The following is a 14,080-nucleotide window of genomic DNA, read 5'->3' on the forward strand; positions in this document are numbered from 1 at the left end:
CTTTTTTTGTATATGACAATTGATGAAGCCTGGTAATATTAATAAAGTAGTTAATATTAGAATTAATTGTATAGAAGCATAAATTCCTTCTGGTTCCACATATTTTCTCCACTGAAGTTTTCCTACTCTAAAAATTGAAATTTTTTCAGTAGAAAATAAAAAGTAAATGACTTGAGATAATTAGCACACTGACTCATATGAATGTCAGATTATAAAATGCAGGCATCAAATCCATAACTGAGATCCTGTTTGACAGGTACTGTGAGATGACAGCAAAATAGTACTTAGTAGCTGCAGCAAAAAGTAACTTTAAGTGGGAGTGAGCAATTATACAAGACTAAGGTTATGGATACTAAAAACAAACTATTATTTTAATCCTCTGTCTTTGGGGTGGCTCGGGCAAAGGGAATGCAGACAGGAAGCATTTTGTTAATTAGTACTAGCAAATCCAATTTAATTATTGCCTCTTGCTAATCTACATTGGTCATAACAAAAATTGCAGATGCTGAAACATCAGAAATTAATATCATAGCAAACGCTTAAGTGAACTACTCTTGAGCAAATGTATTAATAGAAAGAAGTAGAATAACATAACAAAACTGTTTATGATTCTACATGCAGTGCTGTATTTTCATTTATATGTTATATATGAAACTTCATAGGAATGTGAAAATAGTTATTATCTCATAAGAGAAGCCTGAATACTGACTTAGCTTATTTACTTATACACTTAATCTGTCTTTCTCACTTGGCTCCAACTCTTAGTTTAGGCCTGTGGTCCCACATCACTAGAAATATTTACCCTACAACATGGATAGAACTAGAAGGGGTAATACTAAGTGAAACAAATCAGAAGGAGAAAAATACATACTAGATGGTGTCACTAATATGTGGAATACAGAGAAACCAAGCTATGGGTCAGATAAAGACAATTTAAAAGCTAACCCAAGAAAGCTGACTATGGAACTAAGCATCCAATCAAGGAAGTGGGGGAGGGATAAGAACAAAAAGGGAAGGAATCATAATGGACTGTGATGGTGGACTATGGGTAATTTCATAGTCGGTGTGTTATGATGGCAGGTACACTATGTTGACAATACTTGATAGTGGTATTACCCCAATCAAAAATAATTACTTAAAAACATTTTCCCTAAGAGAATCTACTTCTACTCTTTCTGGGCTAAGTGTTGATATGAAAGAAAAGGAGGGAACTAAAGATTCATGCTAAGGGACAAAAATCACATTGGAACCTTCTTTGTGGGTCCTGGAACATGAGTTTTTGATGTGGAGGGAAAGGGGCTGGCATTTGTAGAAAGTTAGTGAACACCAGAAGGAGCAATAGGAAATTGATGACAGACTCTACCTTTGCAGTTTCACATAGGAATCTTCCATCCAGTTATGTTGACTCCCCTTAGTTAAGTAGAACTAAAAGTGTGATAGACAAAATGTGGGACTCTATAAAGATGAGTAGACAGAATAGATATTAGCCTAGAGACAATTTAGATAGCCTACAAGAGCAGAGAATCAATGTAGACACCTTATTTTAGACTGCTGACAAAATTAAACAATACATCATAAAATATTAGAATTGTTAATCCTAAGCATAGTTAAGTGTTAACTTTTAAGCATAATAATGAATATGTATAGTTAAGTGTTTATTAAATTAAGTGTAATGGAGTGTCAAATCCTGGATTGGATGTTACAGAGCAAGCTGAGTAAAAGATGTATGGGAACTCTTTGGGTCACCTCTAATGTTTTTTGTAAATTTAAACTTTATTCCAAAATAAATTGTTAAAATTTTATTGAAATAACTCTAGTTGATATTAAAAAAATGTTATGTCAATAGGTCGTTTAAAATTATCAAAACTTTTATGCAAAATTCTTTAGTAACACTGAATTTAATGGTTTGCCTCAACTTTATCTTCTGAGCAACCATGAAGAAGGCAGTCTGTCTTATCAGTGGCAGAGGCAGTAATACTTTCTTCTAATAGTAACTTCTGCATCAGGTCTTGATAATACTTTCAATCATTTCACTTCATATTTATTTTAGTCACACATATTAAGAGGAACAAATTCCAGTTTTATGGTTTTTTACTATCTGGAAACTAGAACTGTAATAAATAGCATAGGTTCTGACCAATGTTTTGTTCAAGGAAAATATTATGCTTTTTCTTTCATTTATAGCACATAATCTTCCTCAGTATTTGTGGATGTTTTAGATCAATGTCTCATTTATTTTTTATCTGCGCTCATTTTCTCCATCTATTTATTATAGGAAAGAAAACAACTTGGGCTTGTCATAAGAAATAAATCTCAGAAAAATAGCTCCGACATAATGCAAAGACCTAGTAAAGATAGTAATCCAAATGGGAAGCAAATATGACCAAGATTAAGCTAAATATTGACACAGCAACAACCTAAAGTCTTGATTACTTAGCACATGTTGCATTGCAAAATATAGCCTTGCTGATTGGTAGGGAAAGTTAAGTTTAGCAGCTGCAAAGGAATTACGACAAGGAGGGGCAGTTTTCATACCATGTATTTTCAAGTAATCACTGTCATAAATAATGGAAATGTGAAAAAGATTCTGGGAAATAAGTCTGATGGTTAAGAAAGATGGTCGTGTAGTGCAGCGCTTCCTACTCAGGCTGTAGACATTTTTCCCTGCCCTAGGATCTCTGTGCTCGTCCTGAACAGGCTGGAAAAAGGCCATCTCTTTCTAATTCTCACAAAAACATGCTTTCAATGAGAGGTGATAAAGACTCTGATCTACCCAACTCCAAAAAGCTATTCTTTGATAAACACTTGAAAAGTAAAGTTCCCTTTCCTACTAAATATAATGAAATTCTAAGAAATTTCCCATCTTCCATTTGTATCATTCGTGTCACGAGCTTTAAATTTATTGCTTTTACTAGAGATATTCACAACTAGCAAATTTCCGTGTTCTCCGTGTCTTTGGGTTCACCGTCTGTCTATTGGAGGGTTTTGTTTTTTTTCCTCATTTGCTTCACTGAAATACAGGTACCTTTGTTTTCCCCAATCAGCATAAAAATTCGTCCAAGGGAGTTCAGGCTCCAGTGTTGTTCGCTCAAAATGGTGGATTCTAAGTCAACCACGCTTTTTCTTGGCATCGTCGCATACTTTGCTGCTATCGTAACTCTTAAACAGAAGCCGCTTTCTTCCAACCCCTCATAGGATGAGTTGTACAGCGCACGCGCCAGCGGGCCCTTTGCAAGTGCAAGGCACGGCGCATGCGCTTGCCCCTGTAGAAAGCGCCCTGGAAAAGTGACGTCAGCGACTGGAGATGACGTAGAAGAGCCGCGCGGTGGTCCTGTGTGTACAGCTTCCACAAGAGGGAATCCTAACCGTCGCTGTCATGGTACACTGCAGTTGCGCGTTGTTGAGAAAGGTCCGTGACCATTGCCCCTTGGAATGAGACCCGATAGCGGGGTGTGTGGAGCACCCCTTCAGGGCTCTGATTCGACTTCGCTGCTATCTCTCCGTTTTTTTCTTCCTACAGGCCTCTTGCTTGCTTGGATGTACTGTAATTCTCTCTGCCCCTCTCGTGGTCTAACTTGTCCTGTGAGGCGGGAACAATATGTTTAGTACTGTTGTTTGGCTGCGGTAGGGGTTTGAGCTTTTTCAGAATTGTGCGTATGCACGTGGGATGAAGAGCTGTCAGTTGTACATGCAGTATGGTATACATGGAGTGTAAAGTTGATTTTTTTCTCTTGATTTAAATATTGTACTGTATCTGTAACCCGATCTTATTTTTCTCCTCAAGTACATTGTTTTTAAGAGCGTTTTCTTTCTTTTTAAAAAGATTTATTTAGGCATACAGAACTGGGGTGTAAGGGTGAGAGTAATTCATTAGAGACAGAGTGGAGAGCAGAACAGACAAATGTACTGAAATAGACTGTTGAGGGGAGCAGCGGGGAGACAGGAGCCATGAGGGTTAGCTCCCTGGCTAGGGAATGGAGCTCGTTCTGCAGTGGCTGTAATAGCTTTATAGTGTTGTGTTTTAACCTGTTGCGCCACCTGGGAGGGCCTTGTTTTAAAAGCTTTCTAAAAAACGATTTTCATCAGGGAACGGAACAAAAATATGTCATTCTCTAGCCTTACGGGAAGTCAGATTGTGTGTGTGTGTAGTGCCGGCTTTAAGAGCTGTTTTGGTAAGAAATTTACAGTTGCCTCAGTTTTTGTTTTGCTTTTTAACTCTTTAAGAGCCCTACTGGGCTCTTTGTTAAATGTTTTCTGAAACCTACCAGTGTCATAGTTTTGTCACTACTTTAAAGACAAGATTAAGGTATTTTAAAATTTGGTTTCTAAAAACCTCTGAATCTGATGACTCTAGAGCCATATAGGATGTGTCACACATTGAATGGATCTTTAAAAATAGGAGTGTTCTTTTCAACAGAGGAAAGACATGGGTCATAATATTTGAGTGAAATTATACTTTATCTACCTATTTTAAAGAGGCTAGTCAAAAGAAGAGACTTAGAGGTAACTAATCCTCAATTAAAAAGTAAATTACCGTTTCTTTGTAGATAGGTAATTAAAAGTTGCTTGTGTAGCTTTACTGCCATGAACACTTCCATTCAGTGTTGTTTGCCAGGGGAGTCTTTATTTCTGCATTCTACTTGTGATACATTTTTTGTGTAGCCTCTCAGACAAACATAAGTACTTCACCCAGGAAATAATATTCTAGTTAGATCTTACGTTCATATTAGGTTAGATCTTAAGTTCCTTCCATTCTCTTTCTTTACACTATTTCATGACTACATGCATTTGCCTACTCAAATGGCAACCTATGCTTTGCATCTTTGCTGTATTCCTATCCTGTCCACTGCAATCTCAGATCTAGACTGACTCAGAATTACCAAGGAAATTTTAGCCAAATATACTTACTGGCTCACCCACCCTCAACCTCTCTTCTTATCAGAAAGGTCAGTAGAGTGTCTGTATTTGGAAAAAAGTTCCCAGATGTTCTTGATAATCTGATGACCCAGGAAGTAAAGATATTAAGTTTGAGAGATTACTCTGTAAGGAATTTTGCTGGTCTGGAAGCTTAATACATAGGATCTTGGCTGCAAGTTCTTAACTTAGTGAGGGAAACAGAAGTAAATACAAAATACAATAAGAAATGTAACAGATGTAATAATAGAGAGAGAATTTAATTGCTGAAAGAACACAGAAAAGTCAGCAGTGAGTGCTGATTCAAAGAATTGAGAGAGGCCCTCCCCGGTGGTGCAGCTGATTAAAGCACAACACTATGAAGCTATCTGCAGCCACTGCAGTTTGAGTTCCATCCCCACCCAGGGAGCTGACCCACATGGTGTGGCAACCCTCTCCTGACCACCCCGCTGCTCCCTCAGCATTTGATTTCAGTACATCTGCCTGTTCTGCTCCCCACTCTGTCTGGTGAATCCTCTCACCCCCTGTACCTCTGGCCTATACCCCAGTTCTATATGAATAAATAAATAAATCTTTTAAAAAAAAAAAGGAATTGAGAGAAACATCAGAAAATACATTTAGGAGTTTTATGTTAGAAAAGAACAAATGGGACTGTGGAGACATGAGAATATATTATGACAGAGCAAAGAGGAAGAAAAGGATTCAGTGAGTGAAAATGAAACTCGAAGGGTAGGTTAAGAGCTTTGAGTATAATACCCAGAATTTTAGACTTTCTGTAATAAACAGCAAAAAGCAAACAAACAAACAAAAAACCATGGTTGGGTGTTGAGTAAGGGATCAACCAGAGATCAGATCCATTTACAGAAAAATAGCTCAAAGTACAATAAGAAATGAATAGAACAAGAAAGGATGTGTTGAAGAAATGATTGAGCACTGAAAGACTAAAAGGACTCTAAAAGAACACCAAAATGAATTAATGTGATGGTGAAGATACTATGACATTTGAATCAGAAAGGAAAACCTTTACAGAAAGAAGCAGGTTTGTTCAAAGTTTCCATACGTAGGTGTACTCAATGACTAGATAAACTGTGGTTCCATCATTTGAGAGAAAAATAGAGGAACAATTTATCTGGGGAAAAGTTTGTTTTTGCCATTTTTATACATATTTGTGTCATGATTATACATGTTTAATGCAATGTATTTGGGGTGATTATTATCCTTTCAGCTACTATGTTAAGAACAAATTAAATACAGATCTTTCACTTGGTTGTTTTAGTTAAGCTGATGTCCTGTTGGAGATGTCCAAAATATTAGAGGAAATATCTCATTTAGGTGATAACTAATGCTACAGGCAGAGAGCACCCACAGAGAGAAAGTCAAGATTGAAAAGTGGGCCAATCTCAGGGAGAGTTGGATAAGTAGGACAATTAATATTTTTATCAGTTATTCAACTGGGGAAGGGAGGTCAAACAGGAAGGTAGTTGGAATTTGGCTATAGAAAGTGACTATTGAGTGACTTTTATAAGGTACTCAGTGACAGCAAAGTAGGAAGTAGTTATAATTTGGAAGCTCTTTGGTTATACAAATGTTCTCTCACTGTCTTTTAAGTATGGAAACTTCGTTGATAACCTAAGAATTTTCACCAGAGGCGGAAGTGGTGGAATGGGTTACCCTCGTTTAGGTGGAGAAGGTGGAAAAGGCGGTGATGTCTGGGTTGTTGCCAATAACAAAATGACTTTAAAACAACTTAAAAACAAATACCCTAAGAAGAGATTTGTGGCTGGAGAAGGAGCAAATAGTCGGTAAGCATTTACTGAATGACTTTTGATTTTATAACATTAATCTCTTCTGGAGGCAAAAAAAAGTTGAAAGATAAAATTGGTAATTTATTCAACTTTAGTAAAGCAAGATAAACTGTAGGTAGAAAGAAATGTTGTGGAGCTTTCACATTTTTTATTCTACCAAATGGCTGGCTTTTTTTGTACTTCTTTAAAAATACAAAGTGCTATGAATCCCCAATGTTTTCTTTTAAAGTTATCTTTTGTAATCTTTATGTAAGCTTTCTCAAATTTCAATATTGCTACGCTACACCACCAACCATTATCTGCCAGGATATTATAGGCAATGCTTAAAATTTAAAGACTTTCACTGATAGACCCCTTGAATATCTTCCTTTTGCTCCTATTTTTATCTTCTATGACAGCAAAACATTCCCTTTATTTTTGTTAGTGTTAGTTATCATTTGTGAAACTTACATTGCTTTCAAAATATGAGAACAACTTATTCTTTCATTATGAGAAATACGAAGAAATAAATTCTTAAAACTTCCATCAAAGTGCAAAGTACCCTTCATCAGACCTCTAACACTGTATTGTTATTTTTTAGAAGGTGTTGACATAAAGATAAGATTTTATATATTTTTTTCTTCTCTCTTTCCAAGGAAGTGTTTGAATATATCTATTTGTCACAATACTGTAGGATACATCAGATATTTAATTGGGAGTGGATATAAGAAGAGGATAGAGGCGGGGTGGTAGACACCCATGTATTGCAGCATGAAGAACACTTTCAACTAAGATTACAGAGTAGTTTTGAGTTCAGAATGCTATTTTTTTTTTTATTAGTAAGGTAACATTGGTTTACAAAATGGCGTTTGATTCAGAGGTATAGGTTCACATTTCTCAGCTGTATGTTATCACATCACAACCACCACCAAACCACCCATAGTCTACCCACAGTCCATTTTGGTGTTACAGGTAGGAAAAAGTGGGATTTTTCATACTAACATAACAAAAAAAAATTTTACAATTTTTTTGAGAATTAAAATTGCTACAGTTCTACCCTCATTCTATGTTCTAATTAGTTGAATATAAAAGATGATGTATAATTTCAAATTTTTAACAAAGACTTAAATAGAATGTTTATCTGGGATTTTATATTGCATATTTTAGAATATAGGGGCAAGACTTAATCTTCATTCTTATTCGTTACAATTGGTGAACTTTTTATTAAAAATATGTACTTCTTCCGTCTCAAAATTTCTTTGAGCTATTTTGAAATAATAGAAAAAACTTTAAAGTAATTGAAGTGGTATATGATATTATAGCAAGCATAAATCAGTTTAGCTGGGAGATGGTGTTATGATGAACCAAAGTATTTTGATTTAGTAGATGTTACTAGTTTTCTGAAATTAATATTTTCCTCAGCTTACCTGTATTTTGAAAATGGTGCTTGAACCATGCCTTGAAAGGCACTTCGGACTTTACTAGAAGTCAAGGCAGGAAAAGTTGTGTTGGCAGTGGTGTGTGTGTGTGAATGTTCATACATGCATGTATGTATACATATAATACACATGACCTGGATTAGGAGAGAACATGCTAGTATGTGAAATAAGTTTATTTCTATCATAAAGGTGGTACAAGCAGAGTGACATTTTGTGAAATAAAGACATTGTGTTCCAGATCAGGAAGAGCCTGATACACTATGTTAAAGAATGTTTAATATTATCTTAGAGTGATAGGGAATATTGAAGGATTTTAAATAGTCAGCTGACATTTATAAACTGGTGTTTTAGAAAAATCATTCTAGAGGTAGCTAAATTAAGAATAATTAGAGGTGACTGAATCTGGAGATGAGATCAGTTGGTAAATACTACAATATTTCAAAAATGATAGTCTGAATCAAAGTCTACCCTGTTTGATAAATCTCAGCCATACTTGCCTTTTTTATAGTGTCTTCAGCTGATATTTATCACTGTATATTTCTTCATGTTATCATTCCTACAATGCTTTCTTCTCCCATCTGCCCAACTGGAATCTATTGATCCCTTAGATTTAAAAACTCAAGACTTTGCTGATTTCCCTCAAAAGGTCTGAATTCTCATACCCCACACAAAAATGTAGGCTGTCATTAATATGACTTGCCACAATTGTCATTTTCCATTTTTCATGTGTTTGACTAACATCTGTTCTCCTGTGAGACTGTGGTAACTTTCATGAGGGCAGGGAACATACTCATTTAGACCATTTTATCTCAGACATCTAGTGCATGATTGACACATAGTAAAATACTCAGCATTAGTTGATTGAATGAATGAATTGGTTGACACAAATGGATGGATTCAATATTGTTAGAAAGTAAAATAGATTTAATGAATGATGCTGTATTAGAAGCTGAAAAATCAAGGATGACACCTGTTTTGACTTGAGTAATGCTAAGTTGATAGTACCATTCTTTGAGAAGATCATAGTACGAATATGGCACTGGGATGAAGAGTAAGGCAATTTAAAGTATCTTCAGACATATCCAGCAAGCCCTTGAAATAAATGTTTTGTGATTTACCATGTGGTCTATTCTAGAATCACAATATTGTTTGTTCTGTGCATGAACCAGGGAAAGTTGGTTATGGAGGAGAAAGGAGTTGAGTGTCATATTTTTATTCACCAGCATTTCAGGGGAGGAAACAGAATGTAGAGCCAAGAGAGACTTGGTGTTGTGGAAGACAATTTGAATTTTATTTGTGTTATAGCAATTATCTCTATCATCAAGTATACAGTATTTTAGTTCATTATGAGTTACAGTGACTGTGGTTAGCTTGGTATCTTAAATCATTAATTTGTATTATTTTCTTTGGGAATGTAATGGCCTAAATACGAATAAATAATTAAGGATAATTATTTTTTCCCCCAGTATTTGACTATTTAACATCTCCATTAGAAGAGTTGGTTGATAGTTTCCTTGGTAAATCATTAAACTTGTTTGAATATAAGTTATCCCATTTAGTGGATTGTTGTCACTTTAATTTGGCTTAATTTTTTGTAGGGTTAGTGCACTAAAAGGCTCCAAAGGAAAAGACTGTGAAATTCCTGTACCTGTAGGAATCTCAGTAACTGATGAAAATGGTAAAATTATAGGTAAGTGTACCTTAGATTCTAAGGTCATGAAAAATTGGACACTGGGGAATAATTTTCTTGAGTCTTGAATTTTTAAAACAAATTACAATTTCAATTGTTGATTTATAAAAGTACTTTTTAAAACTTTAAATAAAAGATATTAAAATTAACTGCTAGATTTCAAATTATTTTAAAGAGCATTTACTTGGTTTTAAAACATTTAAGTAGTCTCTTTCAATCACTTAAAATTGTTTCTTCAAGATCAGATTTTTTTTTTTAAACATTTATTTATTTGTGCAACAGAACTGGGGTACAGGCCAGAGGCTCAGGGGCGGTGAGAGGCTTCACCAGAGACAGAGTGGGGAACAGAACCGGCAGATCAACGAAGTACACTGCTGAGGGGAGCAGCGGGCGTGTCAGGAGAGGTCTGCCACACCATGTGGTCACCTCCGGGGCAGGCGGGAATCAAACTCATGTGGAAGCGGCTTTAGATTCTCAGTGCTGTGCTTTAACCCGCTGCGCCACCAGGGAGGGCCCAAGATCAGATTTTTAATAGGAACATAATTTTATGTTTCTATTTGGATTTGTGAATTGGATTTTTCTGGTATCTATTTCTGCAACAAAAATCACTAATGATTACCTCCACTTACTATCGCATACTCTAATTTTTCTTTTTAAGGAGAACTCAATAAAGAAAAAGACAGACTTTTGGTAGCTGAAGGAGGCCTTGGTGGTAAATTGCTTACAAATTTCTTACCATTGAAAGGCCAGAAACGAATTATTCACCTTGATCTTAAACTTATAGCTGATATAGGCCTAGTGGGGTAAGTATCATTTAAATTTTTAATATTTTTGGACAGATAGCTTGTGAATAGGAAATTAATGGAAGTAGTAATTTGGAACCAACTTTATTTTATGGAATTTGTGATTATATATTTTGAAAATATTCTACTACAGGTAGTTATTTTCATATTGCCAACATACAGTTTCATAGCTACTACTCTTTTGCCAAAGATCATAACAAACAGACAAGTGAAAATGTTTGAGAATGAATAAAGAATGAAAAAAAATCAATCATGTTTAGTAGTATAAGAAGAGGAAAAAGTGTAACCAGTTATTGTGGAATAAAATTAGAAATCCAAACAAACCACATCATAAAAGTATATAGAAAGAAATAAAAAGGGGAAGCAGTGATTGAGATACTCTTACAAGTATTAATACAGGTCATGAGTTACCATTAATCAGATGACTAAAGGTTGTTACAGAAGTCTCAGATATCAGACTTCTTCACTATTGATCACTGAGCTGGCTCTTGCTATGACTCCCTATCCATCATGCTTTACTTAGGATCTATTTGTGGTACTACATATTTTATGACACTGTCCTCTTTCACCTACCTCCATTCTTCTGTCAATCATTGTTATTTCACTGGAGGACTTGTAGTATTGACACCAGCTGGAATAAGTTAGATAGCAAAATATGTATTAGATAAAGTAAGAAAAAACATCAACATTACATTTCTCCTTCCTTGCCAATCTGCAACCTACTTCTCCAGACTGCCAGGTCTTTTCCTTGCCTTCCCTTAACTTCTTCTAAGCTCTTTTCATCTCTTCAGACAGCTCTTTAGCTGTCTCACTCTGTCTTTATCCTACTTCTTTCCTTGTCTTTTCTTATCAGCAGTGACTTAGATCTCCCAGTAGCTCCATTCCAGCTGAAGTTATAATAAGGAAAACAGGATCCTGGCATTCAAACATTTCATATTTAATTTATTTAATAAAATATAATTATGGGGCCCTCCCTGGTGGCGCAGCAGGTTAAAGCACTGCACTAAGAAGCTTTAGCCATTTCCGCATGAGTTCGATCCCCGCCTGCCCCGGAGGAAATCCACATGGCAAGGCAGACCTCTCCTGATCCGCCTGCTGCTCCCCTCAGCAGTGTACATCATTGATCTGCCTGTTCTGCTCCCCACTCTGTCTCTGGTGAATCCTCTCACCCACTGCATCTCTGGCTTGTACCCCAGTTCTGTATGAGTAAATAAGTAAATCTTTAAATATGTGTATATATATATATATAAATAAAATTATGATTACAAAACATAGGTTATATAATACTAGCTATTTGCAGGAATATTATGAGCTTAATAGGATTTTATGGGTAAGACAGAATCCAGCTATTTACAGTCTCATTTGGTATAAAAATGTGCTTCAAGTTCTATGGGGATGCCTTCACATACTAAAATGAGCCTAACAAAACTGAGTAATAAAGTTTTGTTATATTAGGGATTGAGGACTCCAGTGAGACTATTTGGGTTAGTATCTCAAATCTTCTGAAGGTTGGCTGGAGAGTCTGAGTTAAGTTAAATATATTTTTCTGAATCTTTGTTTTCTCATCTTAATTAGTAGTTGGCACTAATTCTCAATTTAAAATGTTGTTGATGAGTAAGATACATTTGCAACATAACACATTCCTTGCCTGGATTGGATTTAGGAAAGTTCAGTGAGTAAATGATGGCTGCTGTCATCATCATTATATTGCCAACCTTTTGGAGACTGCATGTCATGAACTGCTAAGATTTTCAGAAGTGAATTTGAAATTAAAATCAAGATCCTCCCTTTCAGGAACATCCCCCACCAAAGCCCCCATAGTCCTTCCATAGTCCTTTGCTCTTTCCCCAGCTCCATCTCACCCCTTCTCTCACTCTCCTCCTTTGCTTTATATCTGGTGCCTACGGTATTCCTTGTAACAAGTCAGTGTTCAAATATTTGTCACATAATTTTTTTTAAAGCTATGATTGACTAACATTACTTTCAGGTTTACAACATAATATTATATTGTATATATAATGATCATTACAATAGTCTAACATATGCTATGTTGAAATGTGGCTTTTCTGAAATTGGCCAGAGACTGCACCTAGTAGTACCAATGGTTCTATCAGCTTTTCCGCTTCACTGTGAGCTGAGGTATCCAGTGGGAGCCCTCAGGATCCATCCATATGGTTGCAAATGGGAAGATAGCTTTCTGTTATGGCTGAATAATATCACACTATCCATGTAAATACCTGTATATATGTGTGTGTGTATAAAAGTTAATCATATTTTCTTTATCCATTCATACCCTGATGGACACTAATATTTGATGTCTTTGTGTTGTAAATAATGCTGCAGTGATGGGGATGCTTATATATTTTCAAGTTAGTGCTTTTGTTTTCCTCAGATAAATACCCAGGAGTGAAATTTTTGCATGATATTGTAGCTCTATTTTAATTTTTTTGAGAAATCATCATACTATTTTCCATAGTGGCTGTACCAATTTACTTTCCCTTTTGTTGGATAAATGTAATGAAAATATCTAAATGAAATTTAGAAAATCATACCTTAAGTGACACCCATTTCTTTTTTTCATGCATGGTGGATCTTTCTGGAGGTAAATTTAGTAATCAAATCAAAGCCTTTAAAAAGAGCATATATTTTAATCCAGTATTTCTTATCTCCACTAAAAGTTTAAAGGTATGTGTAAAGGTTCAGGGGTAGTCACTGCAGTGTTTAAATTTTTTGAAAAAATATCAGGCAAATAACAAATATCATTTACAGAAAGGAAAAATATTAGTTGCTTATTAATCCTACCTTTCAAAGGTAGGATAATGTCACTATGTGTCTTTCGGCTATATGGATTTTTTTTAAAGATTTATTTATTGATTCATACAGAACTGGGGTACAAGCCAAAAATGCAGAGGGTGAAAGGATTCACCAGAGACAGAGTGGGGAGCAGAACGGGCAGGTCAACAAAGTTCACTACTGAGGGGAGCAGTGGGCGGGTCAGGGGAGGTCTGTCGTGCCATGTGGTCACCTCCAGGGCAGGCGGGGATGGAACTCATGCTGAAGTGGCTTTAGTTTCTTAGTGCTGTGCTTTAACCTGCTGCGCCACCAGGGAGGGCCCTCGGCTATATGGATTTTTGCAACAATCTATATAATAGAGAAATATTGGGAATAGCCTAAATGCCAAACAACAGGAAATTAGTTGAGAAAATTGCAGTGTAACCTTGAGAGGTGTTCAACTTATATAATTCAATTTAAAAAGAAGGCCAAACATCTCTCAGGGAAAAAAAGAATCCTGAATCTAATCAAAGCTTTATATCTTACTGATTTATAGAAAATCCAGGGCAGGGGAACATATTAAATGACATCAAAGGGGTGTCTGAATAAAAAAAATACAGATTGTGAAAGAGAAACTCTACAGGAAAAGTGACCCCATTTCTTTAAAAATAAAATTGC

The 14,080-nt window shown here is 35.7% G+C and overlaps 1 protein-coding gene across 1 annotated transcript in view; it reads left to right on the plus strand.

Moving 5' to 3' along the window:
- The first annotated feature begins 3,325 nt into the window (after window positions 1–3,325).
- The window catches only part of GTPBP10 (GTP-binding protein 10 (putative)), a 22,020-nt gene continuing 11,265 nt past the window's right edge, over window positions 3,326–14,080 (plus strand). The window contains exons 1-4 of the mRNA XM_004676669.2: window positions 3,326–3,409; window positions 6,523–6,716; window positions 9,736–9,827; window positions 10,486–10,630. Coding sequence (XP_004676726.1) covers window positions 3,377–3,409; window positions 6,523–6,716; window positions 9,736–9,827; window positions 10,486–10,630 — 464 coding nt within the window. The 5' untranslated portion in view covers window positions 3,326–3,376. The remainder of the gene's footprint in view (window positions 3,410–6,522; window positions 6,717–9,735; window positions 9,828–10,485; window positions 10,631–14,080) is intronic.

This window comes from Condylura cristata, unplaced genomic scaffold (genome assembly GCF_000260355.1).
Source record: "Condylura cristata isolate star-nosed mole 26May11 unplaced genomic scaffold, ConCri1.0 scaffold00005, whole genome shotgun sequence".
NCBI classification, from domain to species: domain Eukaryota; kingdom Metazoa; phylum Chordata; class Mammalia; order Eulipotyphla; family Talpidae; genus Condylura; species Condylura cristata.